The following is a 13,966-nucleotide window of genomic DNA, read 5'->3' as shown; positions in this document are numbered from 1 at the left end:
ATCCAACATGCTTTACAGAATGCCTTCTTCCTTATTATTTTTAAAATATATGGTTGATGTTGTCTTCCCCTTTTGCTTTATAAAATCTCACTGCTTCTCCCTCCACCTCAAAGAAAAGGGCAGTAAGAGAGGGGTGTCAGTGCTGCAGGCAAGCCTGGATTTATAAGCATGAACAATCATAGAATCACCAGATTGGAAAAGACCTCTGAGATCATTGTGTCCAACTATTCCTATTTGCCAGTAAACCATGTCCCTGAGCACCTCATCCACCCGTCTTTTAAACACCTCCAGGGATGGTGACTCAACCACCTCCCTGGGCAGCCTGTTCCAGTGCCTGATGACCCTTTCCATGAATTTTTTTTTTTCTGATGTCCAGCCTGAACCTCCCCTGGTGGAGCTTGAGGCCATTCCCTCTTGCCCTGTCCCCTGTCACTTGGGAGAAAAGGCCAGCTCCCTCCTCTCTACAACCTCCTTTCAGGTAGTTGTAGAGAGCAAATAAGGTCTCCCCTCAGCCTCCTTTTCTCAAGGCTAAAATCAGACTTGTCAAAAGATAAAGAGTTACCTCAAAGACAGTATAAGACAAGTGACCAATTGCTAATTGTTAATGACTGCTATCTGTGTCAGGTAGACCAAGTGAAAACAGCATGCCGGAGTTGATAGAAAAAACAAACAAAGTGAGGTGCCCAGAGATTGTGCCAAGATTGCGCTCTGAGTTAAAGAAGAAAACACAGATACAACTATTGTTCCTTTATTTAAGGATACTAAAGCACTGATTAATGAGTTTTGGCTTTGATGAGGAGGTCATTCTACATTGCTTACATTGCTGCAAAGTACCTGCTGTCTGTATAAAGGTCTGTCCTTCCAGGGAACTCACTGCTTTTTACCCAGCTTCTAAAATAAATTTGCCACACAGAAAAACAGCTGCTGTGGCCAAACCCCAGAGCTCCTCATTCTAGAAACAATCTTAACCCCCCAAAAAGTATGCTTCCAGAAAGCGTGTAAGATGTCTGGAGGCAAAAACTGCAGCCAACATCATTCAACTCCGCTGGGCCAACCCCTCTCAGATTCTCCAGCTTTCCATTTTCTTCTCATCTACTCTTCTGCATTTTAATCCAAGTCTTTTCCAAGCTACTCATCATGTCACCTTCCCAGGAATCAGCAAAAAGGCAATCAAGAGGACAGAGCAGAGAGCCTGGACTGAGTATACCTGGAAGAGATGTAAGCTACAGCTCAGGCTGGTGCATGTTCCATATGGACAGAACCTCTCCGGAGATGAAGTACTGAACACCAATAGATTTTCACAGGAACTACAAAAAGGAGTTTTAATCACCAAGCTCACAGTAATAAAAAAAAAGTCAAGGCATTGGTCTCAAGCCTCAGCTTTTATCAAGAAATGGTCAATTGTTTGTTAATTTATTGCAAGAGAAGCAGTGTTTTCCTGTGATTCTTTTCACAAGTGTCCATCATGTTTTACGGTTGACATTTTCTCAAACTTAAATTTCATAAAATTATAAAACACTGACAACTCCTTCTGATGGGCACTGTCAGGTAACCCTAAGGGATGGTGCTACTTGCACTTTCCAATTATTACAATGAGGAAAAACAAAGTTAACTGTTCCGCATTTTATTATATGTAGGTAGTTCAACACAATGATGAACAGTTAATTTCATGCATATGTGTACATATATGCAGTTAAGTGTGTATATTCACAAATATATGAATATATAAATGAAACTGCAAAATTTCCTTAACGTTTCCCTTGAGGTAGTAGTAGATAAAAAACTATTTTTAAAACTCTGAAATCATTGTTTGTCATTTAAGAAATGAATTCATATTTTTTTCATTCTCTTGAAAGATTAATAATTTTAAGACTTATGCTAAAGTATCTGCTTTATGCCATACTTAAGAACCCTAGGTTATCTTTTAACACACCTAAAACTTAAAAGACTAAAATTGAAGCTGCTCCACCAAATCATTCTACATATCATCCTGAGTATTATTCAAAGCTTCTTCTAGTGTTTTTACAAATAAGAATTCTAACAGTATCTTGCACATAGGCTTATATTCAGAAGTACTTACATCAAACGAGAAAGTCAACTTTTAACTATATAATATTAAATACTCAGACTGAATCACAATGTTTAAAACTAGGAACAGAAAAAATATCATGTTAATACCTTAAGCCTAATTATCATGTATACATAACACATACAGTTCCTACCATCTTACCAAGGTATTTCTCCCTTTCTTCTCTTCTCTCCTTTGCCAGTCTTTGTCTTTCATCAGTTTTTAGAAATCCATCAATGACTGAAGTCAGATAGAGAGGAAAAAAAAATGTTTAAAAAGTGTTAGTAAAACTAAAGAAACATCCAAAAGAACTAAAAAAATCCACACACGACAACAAAAAAATAACACCTACTGCATTTAACAACTCCAACACAAAAGATTTTACACTTGTATTCAGGCAGGTTAACAAGCAGGGATTTGGATACACCTTGAGTGGAGTCTCCTGCCTACTGCTGAGTTCCATGCACAGTTCCTCAGCGTAAGTGCCTGACTCCTCTTCTCAAAGCAACCAAGCATGCTGTCAGTAATTGTTTTAATAAATACTTCAAACTTTCTCAGGAAAAACCATAAGGATCCAATTAACATGCATTCATCTTTGTTAACAACCTCATTTGAAAGTTTTCAGCTAGAAAAAAAATAAAATGGGTAGTTTGGGAAAACAGTAAAAGGAATACACACATGCTGTGTGGAGACCTGACTGTCATATATATGGCTTAACACAGCCCCACAGCTCCCCTGCTCACAGGAAACCACTAGTGCCAGCTCATTTCAACAGCAATTAGTACTGGATGAGGCCACAGAGGCAGCAGCCCTCCTGCCCTCCTTTTCACATAGGAAACGCTTTGTTTCCTCCTTGAGTTGGTGTCCAAAAGCAGGTTACTTGTCTAGGAGGAGGTTGCCTAAGGATGTTTTGTACCTGGATCCAGACACCCCAGTTCTTTGCACAGCATGAGACACCAAAAAGCCCAATTTAAGGAGGCAGGCAGGCACGCAGAGCATGACACACAAGGTGCCTTCGGGGTCACCTGCCTGTGTGCCCTGGAATGAGCAGCCAGACAGAGCTTAGATGGACCATCTGCAATACGACGGGTAATGTCACCAGCTACTGACTCGATAGACTGGCGAGAGGATGGGATAACAGATGACAGGGCCTCCAGTGCCCTCCTTCCTCTCTTTGTTTTCAGGATCTCCTGGGGTCTTCGCAGGGCTGCAGTGCAAAAGGCACGGTGTCTCACAGCATGGTTTACTCCTTTGCAATCATTATTTGGGTTCCCTACTGAGTTACTGAATTATAATTAAGTTCCCTCCCTTTTTGATCCAAGAACTGCAGTTGTTAATTTCATCAGAGAAATATGAGTGTAAAAGTCACTTAGACTGTAACTCCAACTGTCTTCCTGAAAAGTCACGCTTGCAGGCTCCTCTCCAAGGGCATCCTGACTGTGGGAGCAAATATTTTGCATAGCAGGTGCCTTTCTGTAAAATGCACGGTTCTGCAGGAAGGCTGAAAACCAGCCTGGGAGACCCCTTGAGACTGGTGAAAAACAGGACTCAGCTGTCCCGCGTAAGAGTAGCAGCTTGCTTTTTCCCCAAGCAGCACCTTCAAACACCATCTCTAATCTCCTACACACACACAGAGGCAGCAACTACCTGACAGCAGCCAGCCCTCTGGAAAATTGTTATTATAACTCCCAAGTGGAATTTGTGGGTCAAATACATATCTTCTTGTTACCAAAGACTCATCCTACTTCCACACTAGCCCACTTGGCTGCCAGTTATTGCCACATCTGACAAGCAGCGAGGAGAGCAGAAGCAGTGGCTCAGTAAAGCAAAGTTTTGCGTCTGCTTTGACAGGGCTTGCAATAAGCAGCCAAGAAGGGGAACCCTGATGTCAGCATAGTTAAATTACAGCTCCAGTGATCTCAGAGTCAAAACAGCAGGAAACCTACAATTTAGGCTCAAAGCAGCAGAAGAGGCGAAACCAAGACGAGATCAAGAGCCCAAAGGAGGAAGACTGAGCTTGGGAGCATGTAGAGGCTGGAGAAAGGGAGAGAGGCAAGCAAAGACAGGAACTAAGGTCTTTTGCAGCAAGGCATGTACTCAGATGGAGAGGTGGAATCTGAATTATGGAAACCAGGATAGTTTCCCCTCCAGCTGGAGGGATGGGAGAGGAACAGCAGGACAGTCCATGTCCATGGATTATGTTCACAAAAACCTGCACTGACTCTCACCACTCCCCTGCTTTCAGCAACTATGAAACCCACTGGCAAATACACATCCTGCTATGCTTGTCAATAATATTACAACAAACTTATTTCTACTTCGATTGCTTCACAAACACAACTAGCAGGAGTGGATCTAAAATCTCCAGCTTGCTTACAACTGCCATAGCTCTCCATAGTTGATGCACAATTTATCAGGCTGGCTTTCTCAAGAGTTTGGATGTCTCAGCCTTACTCAGGTGCTATTCAAAGATTAAGGCTGTAATGCCAGATACTTGAGAAATTAGAATGGAAGCAGTCAGCACAATCCTTACTTTGCCTCCTTTTACACATCATGCAGTTTTTTTCCCTTTTGCTTTTTCCATGCACAGGACAAACATCCTCAAGAAGTGAACCAAGTTCAAACTGGAAAGTAGACAGAACCATAATCTGAATTGTGTCTTGGAGAACAGCACTCCAGACTTGGCTATGTCGCAGGTGAATCAACAAATACACAGAATTGCTGCTCATCACGTGTGACATACCAACGTGCAAAAGCCATGTGGAGCAAAATAGTATGCAGTTTAATAAGTCCAGGCATCAAAAGCACAGGCATGCAGCAAGGATATCATTAACACACAGGCACCCCTCAATGCTGACATTTCTTAACTCAAGTACTTGACTTCCCGAATCAACATGCCTGCCAAAAATCAGGCACTTGCTTGCCTTCAGAAAGTAAATATAGCTTTGAAGGACAGAATAACTGTTCTGTGGGTAATAACCTGTTGTTTGGGATGATTTTTTTAGGCCAAAATTAGCATATTTACTACACGTGTTCATGTAATATACATTATAGGTGTAATGAGCACAGCAGTTACTTGTGGCAAGAATTTTGATTAATGACAGGAATTCAAATTCTGTTCAGTAAAGCAGACTGCAAAAAGCAAGCTAGGACAGGAAACTACTATGAAAATAGCATAATACTTTCTGTCTCATAACATGAACTGCCAGCAGAGGGCAGTGCAAGGTTTGAATGAAAAAGAAAACCCCACAAGAAAAAGGAAGCCTTAACTGTGGTAAGTGACCTCAGGTTAACATTCTGTACACTCAGCTTTATCCTGAGCCTTCCTCATATTTACAGCTAAGCCTCTGATCACTCAGAAAGGCTTGTAGCAACAAATGAAACGTGTAAAAGTCAGGATGCAAACACAGGCTGGTTGAGCCTTCTGTGAACCAGAATAATGAATACAAAGAGACAATGGCAAAAAAATTCTCTAATAAACATTTATTCCCAGACTTGCGGAAGAATAAGGAAACTGCCCAAGTAACAACACCAAATATTTCACTGCAGGGAAACACACACGCAATGAAACGAATTGCTGTTACTTCTCTGTCTCCTACCCCTCCCCAAAAGCCCCTTTTCCAAAGAGTCTCCATTCTCAAAGACATGCATCTAACAGCTGGGCTAATTTCTTGAGACTGTGCCTCATTTGCTGACTGAAGACAGCCAGCTGCTCCTCTGGGACTTTGTTACACCAAGTATTTCTAAAGAAAAAGACTATAACTTACAACTAGTTGAAATGTCAGCAGCAGCAGTCCTACAGCAATAATATACCAGCTAATCCCTCAGGACTCTTCCAATACTTCAGAGTTACTTAGAAATAAATATTCACAGAATTAAAAACTGACATGGTTAATTGCTGCTTCAACTCTTTTTGATGGGCAAGGTAAACCACTGCTGAAATAGTGCCAGAGCATGCCTATACATATCCTGCTCTGCTCCACGTACTGCTCACGTAAGCCTCTTGGTGGTTGCTCAAGACAGAGAGGAAGGTTGTCCTGTCCCAATGAGACTGTACAAGGCAAGCTCCGTCTTTTGAAATCCGTATCCTGTTTCTGGTTGAGAAAAGAAGTACTTGAGCAGGACAAACAGGTTTCTGGAAGCTGAGAGTACATTTCAGAAGGACCAACCAGCTGCTTGGACACCTCCCCACCTGAAATTTGCACCCAAGTATCTGCCGGCAGATGGGGCCTCCATGCTTTTGGTTTTTCTTTACATTCTTTGTTGTCAATCCCACATACGCTTCTGTGGTCTATAACATCCCATGGTATTTGGTTTCACAATCTATTTGTATATAGCAGATATCAAAGCCCTTGATAGCAGGCATCCCAACACAGAAGGAAAGTCAAGCCAAGGATCCGAGGCTAGCTCTACGTAACAGTGTTCAACATACCTAGACCTTTGGCCACCCTACACGACCACGGATAACACATTTAGACCTTCACCCATTCTACATGACACCATCCAACAGTTTTGGGCCTTCGCCACAGAATGCGTCATTTACACTGACATTGCTGTGTTGGTGAAATTCCTGGTTCGGACACAGTTCTACCAACAGGCGGCCTTGCAAGGGATGCAGTGAGGTGGTCTATAGAACAGGCCAGGTCACCTCAAGGTATCACTGCACTTACACCCACTGTTCTGCTAGCAAATTCTGTTGCTTCAAATAATACATTCTCAACCTATAAAATCTAAGGTTTCCTCCCTAAAGTCCACTTTCTCTCCCTTGAGACCGCTTTTTGATTCCAGACTTTTCCAACTGCCACTGCTTCCCCCTGGGTACTACCTAAGAAGAAATGATACATTCAAGTTTTCAGTTACCAACTGTACTCTGAGGGGGAAAAAAAGGTATAAAATTGCCTGTTACTGTATGTGGATGACACTTTCTTTTGGCAAAACGCATTTTTTCTAAATTTTAATTATGGTATATCACTAAGAGGTTTCAGGTAGAGTCAATATGCAAACAACACAAGGCCTTCGCAGGTATGTTCAGTATGATTCAGTGGATCATCCTTTTTTTGATAACTTTTTTAAAGAGTTTTCTTTAATTAAAAAATCTGTTTACTGTATTGCACTCAAAAAACTAAACACGGATAATCAGAAATTTTTCAGTTCCAGCTACTTAGTTTAATTTTGTTTACTAGGCTGAATTTCAAATATAACCAAAAAAGAGAGACATTTTCTGTTATTTCTAATTAAAATGCCAGAACAGTTATCTGTTGTTATAAAGATGGTAAGTAAATGAAGCCATTAAAGGCAGGCTCAGTTGGCAAACACAGTGACATTTCAGACACCTCAGGCTAATTGAAAGGTGGCCTGGCAGAGAAGCTGTCAAGGACCTGAACGCTCTGGTTAAACAGCTAGGACACAAAGTGCCACTAGGTGCCTGCTTGATATTCCTTATCTTCACTCTGGATTTTAAAATTCATTTGAATCAGGAGCTTCAGCTGTGCACCGTCCTTACACAAATATTACACAGTAGCAAAATCATCCTACTAGTATGTTTCTCTAAGTTCAAGGTGGAATAACTACAAAAATTATACACAAAGTATTTACAGATCACTTGGTAATCATGTATAATAACAAAAACAATTTAATTACTGCATGGGGAGTAAAAACTTGCTAAACTATAAAAGGCAGACCTTTTCAGTTCTGCATGAGCCCACAGATACCTTATCAGCTCCATGGGTCTGCATGCTTTATGTATCAACAGTGTGTGCAGCCCTAACAGTGTCCCATGGAGACTTCACTATCACGCAGACACAGTGGATGCATCTCAAGATCACCCACAGAACTGATAAGGGCCAATAGCAGAATGTTTTTACTTATGAGAACACTAGATAAATAATAACACTAGGTCTATAATCTAGTTTACTGAACAAGCCCCTGCTAGACAACCCACCTCACAGTAAACACACACAAATCAGCAGCAGCACTATGTCAATGTGGGTTCTACATTGCTCCTTTATGCATGTTATTCTGTAATCTCTCAGTCTGAAAGGAGTCCAGAGGCTTAACAAGAGTTTGCCAGTGTCCTCCTCCCACATTTAACACACATGAACATTTATAGCTGTATTTTCCAAACTATGCCAGACCCATTTGGAACCTGTAGGTAAGATCTTCCTCCCCTTTTAGCACATCCCTTCTGGTTCTTACCGCAGGCAGTTACAAAAAACAAACAAACACAAATCTGCACAAAAGGGAGGTGAACAGTGGAAATTCAGCCATAAAACTTAACTATGGTTTGGGTTTGGTTTTTTTTTCTTAACTTGAGATTCTTCAGAATAAAACCTGCACGATTCACGTTTACAAAGGCAGAATGTCAAATATATATGTTTAGTCTTGTGTTCAGTACTCTTTTACTGTTCATGAACAAAGCTTAAATGAAAAACTATACTCCAGCACTTTTATAAGTAGTTTAATTTCTCTGAAATCTACTCTTTATAGCATACATGCAAACACACGTGCTGAGTTAACTATGAAATAAGTGGACACACATGTCAGATTTTATATCCTGCAGAAGAACGCCTGTGCAAAAACACCTGGAGACAGTAAATGGATAAAGGACAGACCTGCCTCTCCATCCTACTCCAAGGGATACTCCCTTTCTCTATATAACAATATTTTCCAAGTCTCTTGATTCACAATGAGGGGGGAGAAAGGAGACAAAAAGGAATAGGGTTTCCTTTTGCTTATTATACATCTTTCATTCAGTAATTAGTTAACAATGACATTACTCCTGTGTTCAAAGACAAACAGGCAAATATTGCTAACCGCATCATATAAAACTTTAAAAGAAAATAAAATGTTCATACTTGTAAACATCATATCCAGAGCCTCAGCTAACAGAGTGCTCTAATGCTAGCTCCAAAGTGCCTAGTGCTCTAGTAGCCAGTGATGAAAGCCAGCACAGCTCTAACACTGCCTCCAAAGCAACCTGGCAGGCAGGGACCCAACCAGGTAAATTCAGGCCACTTTGGCTCTCATGCAAGTGTCAGGAATTTAATCTCTTGCAGAATATAATCATCAGAAGAATTTAGTATCAAGACATTTCTATAAAAAGCTGAAAGTTGACACAAAATTCTGAAATTAGATGAAAGAAAAAGTAGCAAAGAGAAAAAAAAAAAGACGCTTGAAGTTTCTCATTTATTGTAATTGTTGTTATCAGCATGTCTAGTCTTTTTCCTAATGGCAACTGATTTGAGTTACATATCTGCAGTACAATCAAAGTTTCTGGACGATTTCCAGAGCTGTTCTCTTGAAAAAAAGACACTGCACAACATCACAGCTATAATCATCACAGCTATAAATGATAAGACTTACTCTTTAAAATAGTCTAAGCAAGGCTTTTTGGAAGCCCTAGGGTTTTGTTTGTTTGCTTGTTCATTTGTTTTCCCAGCAGTTAAGAAGTTTTCATGGATTTGGTAGTTTAGGAGCTTTGTTTTCATTTTATAGAATCATAGAATAACCAGGTTGGAAGAGACCCACCGGATCATCGAGTCCAACCATTCCTATCAAACACTAAACCATGCCCCTCAGCACCTCGTCCACCTGTGCCTTAAACACCTCCAGGGAAGGTGAATCAACCACCGCCCTGGGCAGCCTGTTCCAGTGCCCAATGACCCTTTCTGTGAAAAATTTTTTCCTAATGTCCAGCCTAAACCTCCCCTGGTGGAGCTTGAGGCCATTCCCTCTTGTCCTGTCCCCTGTCACTTGGGAGAAGAGGCTAGCACTCTCCTCTCTACAACCTCCTTTCAGGTAGTTATCCCCATCCACCCCCAATTAGATTTAAAAATATAATTTTTCTCTAAGGGATAGAAATTCTCAGTGTAAGACACAGATAATCCAATTTGAAGATGCATTTATTAAGAGGTAGTAAAATTATGGGTTTTAGACTTGATTCAGTCACAACTTCAATTACGTTATCAGAAAAAGAATGTTAACCAAAAATAACAACACAGCCCTTTCCCCTGTCAGACAAGTAACTACACAAGACTTATAATAAGGAGTAGAACAAGAGAAGAGCATAATCCAAAAGGAATTCATGACACTGTCTTGATAACTGATTCATTCTACACACAGAGAGCATCCAAAGAAAGCCATCCTTTTCAAACCTGCTCCCTGAGCAAGTAAATAATCTTAAAATTACATGCAGGGAGCGAGGAGACAGGAATCAAATCAGCAACTTTGTGAAAAGAAAGACTATACATTTTGGAATGGATAAAGCAAAAAAAGTAACAAAAATACTACTCACTACCTCACAATTATTAGCACCTTGAAACTAAATGGAAGCACGGTTTGCCAAGGAATACTTGCTGGCACTATCTGGAAATTGCATGCTAAAACAACAAGTAAACCCCCAAAGCTAGGAACATCAAAAATAAAATCATTTTTTCCACTACAGAAAATTTTTCTTCTTCTGTTCGTTCACTGCGTATCTATTGAATTAGCAATTGTCCCAACATGTATTTAGGATTTATGCATTTACTAACTTGCAGAGACTAGTTTCCCTGCCTTCAGCAGAACTACTTCATTAAAACAGAAAAGATGGAAATACTTTGTCAGGATGAGGAAGCCCTTGCATGCCCCACCCAAGCCTGAAAAGAGGTCCTATCACTCACTCACTATAATAATAAATGCATTTGTTGGAAGGAGAGTATCTACAAATACTGTAAGACTGCTTACCTAGTTCACTTCACCTTATGACCTTTGCAAGAAAAAGCCTCATTGTAAGCCTCGAGTCATGGTTATTTTGCCCAAATTATCAAAGGGAAATGTTTTAGGATCACATATATTTGTTACTCTACCTCACTGAATTCAATCTGAACAACTTCATTTTAGGAACATACATATCAAAATGAAAGAAATATAATTCCTTTCCAATACCTTTTGTCACCAAAATTAACCAGAAACAAAAGCTTTGTTTATTTAGTGGAGTCTAGCACACTTCAATTCCTCATTAGCAGTATTTCTGGACTTGCAATACACATTCGCTTATCAACATCTGATGATGTTATACACTCCTCATTAGGTATTAGATAATCAGAACTCAGTGAAAACTAGCATTTCACTGAGAGATTCAGATAATTTCAGCATCAGCAAGTGAGGTGGAAATCCCAAGTATCCATTTCTCCCACCTCTAGCTAGCCTGTAATCCCCAAATGCACATTAAAAGCCACTTCCTATTCAAGTTAATTGGCCTTGCTGGTGCACAGCACTGAACAGTGGTCTTACGCTTGGGTAGTTTTACAATTTTCACTGCTGTGTTGCATTCCCAAATGGCAGTTGAAGTGTGTGATGACATCAAAAGTGCAGGGAGAGCACACAACTTCTTTTCCAGATCTAGGTTGCAAGAGCTTTCATGGAGGCCTTTACAGCCACTGCAGTCTTGCACAGCCCCCACGTGGGCAAGGAGATGACCTGCAGCTGAGATGTATTATTCCTCTCTGTTTACTGCGATTTTTTTTTCACTGAAAACGATGAACACACTTAGTCAAACCTTTAGCAGCAACTTCCGATGCTGTGATTTAAAACCAAGGGGTGCAGGAGCTTGTATTTGCAAAGATGGTTGTCTGGAGAGAACAGACAGCTTACCTGATGTGAGCACTCGAAGCCAGAGTGTACTGGGCAGAGGTCCCACCTTCACACTCAGGCTTTCCAGTGTCACTGGCCTTGCGATCTGAGTAACCCTCCCCATAGCAGTCACGCTGCCTCCACCCGCAGGTCAGACTTCCCTGCAGCCCATGGCGACAGCAGCCAGGACCCTTTGTTAAAATTCTGCTTCACACCAAAGAGGAAAGCTAGGATGATGTTCCCACTGTGGCAGTAGCCTAGAGCGTATGTCAAGCTGCTCAGCTCAAGGCACTGAAGTCCATTATTCTGCTGCCAGAGCTCCAAAAAGAAAGAAACTTTCACGGCACCTGGACAGGGCAGCTGCAAATCTCAAGTTGCAGGTAACTTGGGGGTCGCAGGACTGCATTTTGGGGGAAGCCCCAGCAGCCTCCCTACACCCCACCTTCCTGTGTGGTCTCTGGAGGGCAAAGCAGGCAACCGTGGGCCTCTGCAGGAAAACAACTGCTTGTGAATGGGCCAACTGGAAGAGATAAAAAGAAGTCCTACAATCAATTCATTAAGCTTAATTAAAGCTCCATGTCAAAGCACCCGTACAAAAGCAAAAAGTACAGCTTGCTTTTGGACCAATTTCAGGCAGAAAGCATTATTCTGGAGCCTTGAGTAAAAATTACGAAAGCTCTGTCAGTATATTCTCATTGTCATTAAAAAAAAAAAAGGATAATCACTGAAGACATGATAAAACAAGGTTACTATCTACACATAAAGGGCTCACACTGCGAAGACAGAGGCTTGGTGAGTGAGCATTTGTGGAGTAGCATCGACCTTAAACAACCCACAGCACATGTATGCACAGCAACGTTTCTGTGGAGTCCTTTTACTAATGTTTTTTCCCATTTTAAGTCTAATTTAATAGAAACTGTGATCTGTGCTTTCAGATTTGCTCCGAGCTGTAGAAAAGGCACATTTAGAGAATCAAGAAAACATATTTGACTTCTAACAATGCTTACAGAGATGTGAAGTGTTGCCAGCATGCCCTTTACTTCTATAATACGCCTAAATATTTTTTCCCTACACAGTACAACAAACTTCCAAACATGACCTTAATTTCTCACTATACCCTGTCCCTCATTAAGACACCGTTGACTGAAGATTTGGAAAAGGCTTTAGGACATTTCTCTTCTGGTTTTGTGGTGAGCAAAGTGAATACAGAGCATTTAACAAAAGAATCCATTTGCAATTTTCCATGTATTTATCTTTCTATAAAAAAGTTAAGTGTTGATGACTTACTAACCTGGCACACATGTATCGAGGAATAACCTGAATAACCTCCACTTTGTTCTGTCCCTACATGGTGTATCAGTGAAACAGTGTAATCGGCCACCAGATATAGAAAGCACATTTTGCCTGTGATTTGGAAAAAGCTTCAATAAAGAAGAAACGCCTGTTAAGCCAAAGTGCACATGACCAAGTGAACTTCATCTTCCATGGCCTTGGCTATGATTAGGGCAATAGTTACAATGTTGCTCTTGCTGTGCTTCACACTAATACTATTTCTCACCTATCTATTTCAGGGAGATCATCCACTGATTATCAAAATTAAAATAATTTATTCCAGGAATGTAAACAGTAAATCCTTATAGGGAGAAAAAGCTTTTACAATTAGATGTCTTGTTTGTTTTGGGGTTTTTTGGCATTTTAGTAGGTGTACTACAGTACTTGATACTAATCATGTTATATAGAGGCTTATACTTTCAACTATGTTTCTGGTTAGTTTATCCAAGCGTATTCCACACAGCTCCTGCTTTCAGATGCCTCATTCCTGGCCCCAAGATATAATTCTGAATAATTAATGCAATTTTGTGGTGGGATCCAAATACTTGCCCATTTAAATCCAAACCATGAACTCTTCCCTCAGGCACTTATGTAGTTAACTTGATCTCCAAGAATCTAATCCTTCTAGGTCTTCCATCAGGACCCTAACATGTACTCATTGCAATTTCTGCCTAGTTTTCTATATGTCCTTCAGCTGTGAGCTTCTGACTCTCAAGGAACACTGAGCATGAAGCTTTCAGTACACGCAATTCCACCCACAAGACACTGTTCAGACTTGACACTGGCAACCTCACTGCCTCAGACAAAAAGAACAAAAATATTATATTTACGTACATCCTCTTGTATGTACTGGATGCATCTTTGTACGAGCATTTATAATTATTTTTCTTGATCAGCTATTTATTATTAGCCCCTGTGCACAGAAAACATTAACTGTCTCTCTTAAAACTCTAA

The 13,966-nt window shown here is 40.5% G+C and overlaps 1 protein-coding gene across 9 annotated transcripts in view; it reads right to left on the bottom strand.

Annotated features, from left to right (window-relative positions):
- MAP7D2 (MAP7 domain containing 2) overlaps positions 1–13,966 on the bottom strand; it is an 84,794-nt gene that overhangs the window by 34,918 nt on the left and 35,910 nt on the right. For all 9 annotated transcript variants that reach the window (XM_069873985.1, XM_069873992.1, XM_069874010.1 and 6 more), the window contains exon 2: positions 2,231–2,308. In XM_069873985.1, the coding sequence (XP_069730086.1) occupies positions 2,231–2,308 (78 nt within the window). The remainder of the gene's footprint in view (positions 1–2,230; positions 2,309–13,966) is intronic.

The sequence above is a fragment of the Phaenicophaeus curvirostris genome, chromosome 1, assembly GCF_032191515.1.
Source record: "Phaenicophaeus curvirostris isolate KB17595 chromosome 1, BPBGC_Pcur_1.0, whole genome shotgun sequence".
In the NCBI taxonomy this organism is placed as follows: domain Eukaryota; kingdom Metazoa; phylum Chordata; class Aves; order Cuculiformes; family Cuculidae; genus Phaenicophaeus; species Phaenicophaeus curvirostris.
Note: the sequence above shows the minus strand (reverse complement) of the source record. Positions and strands in the feature narration are given on the sequence as shown.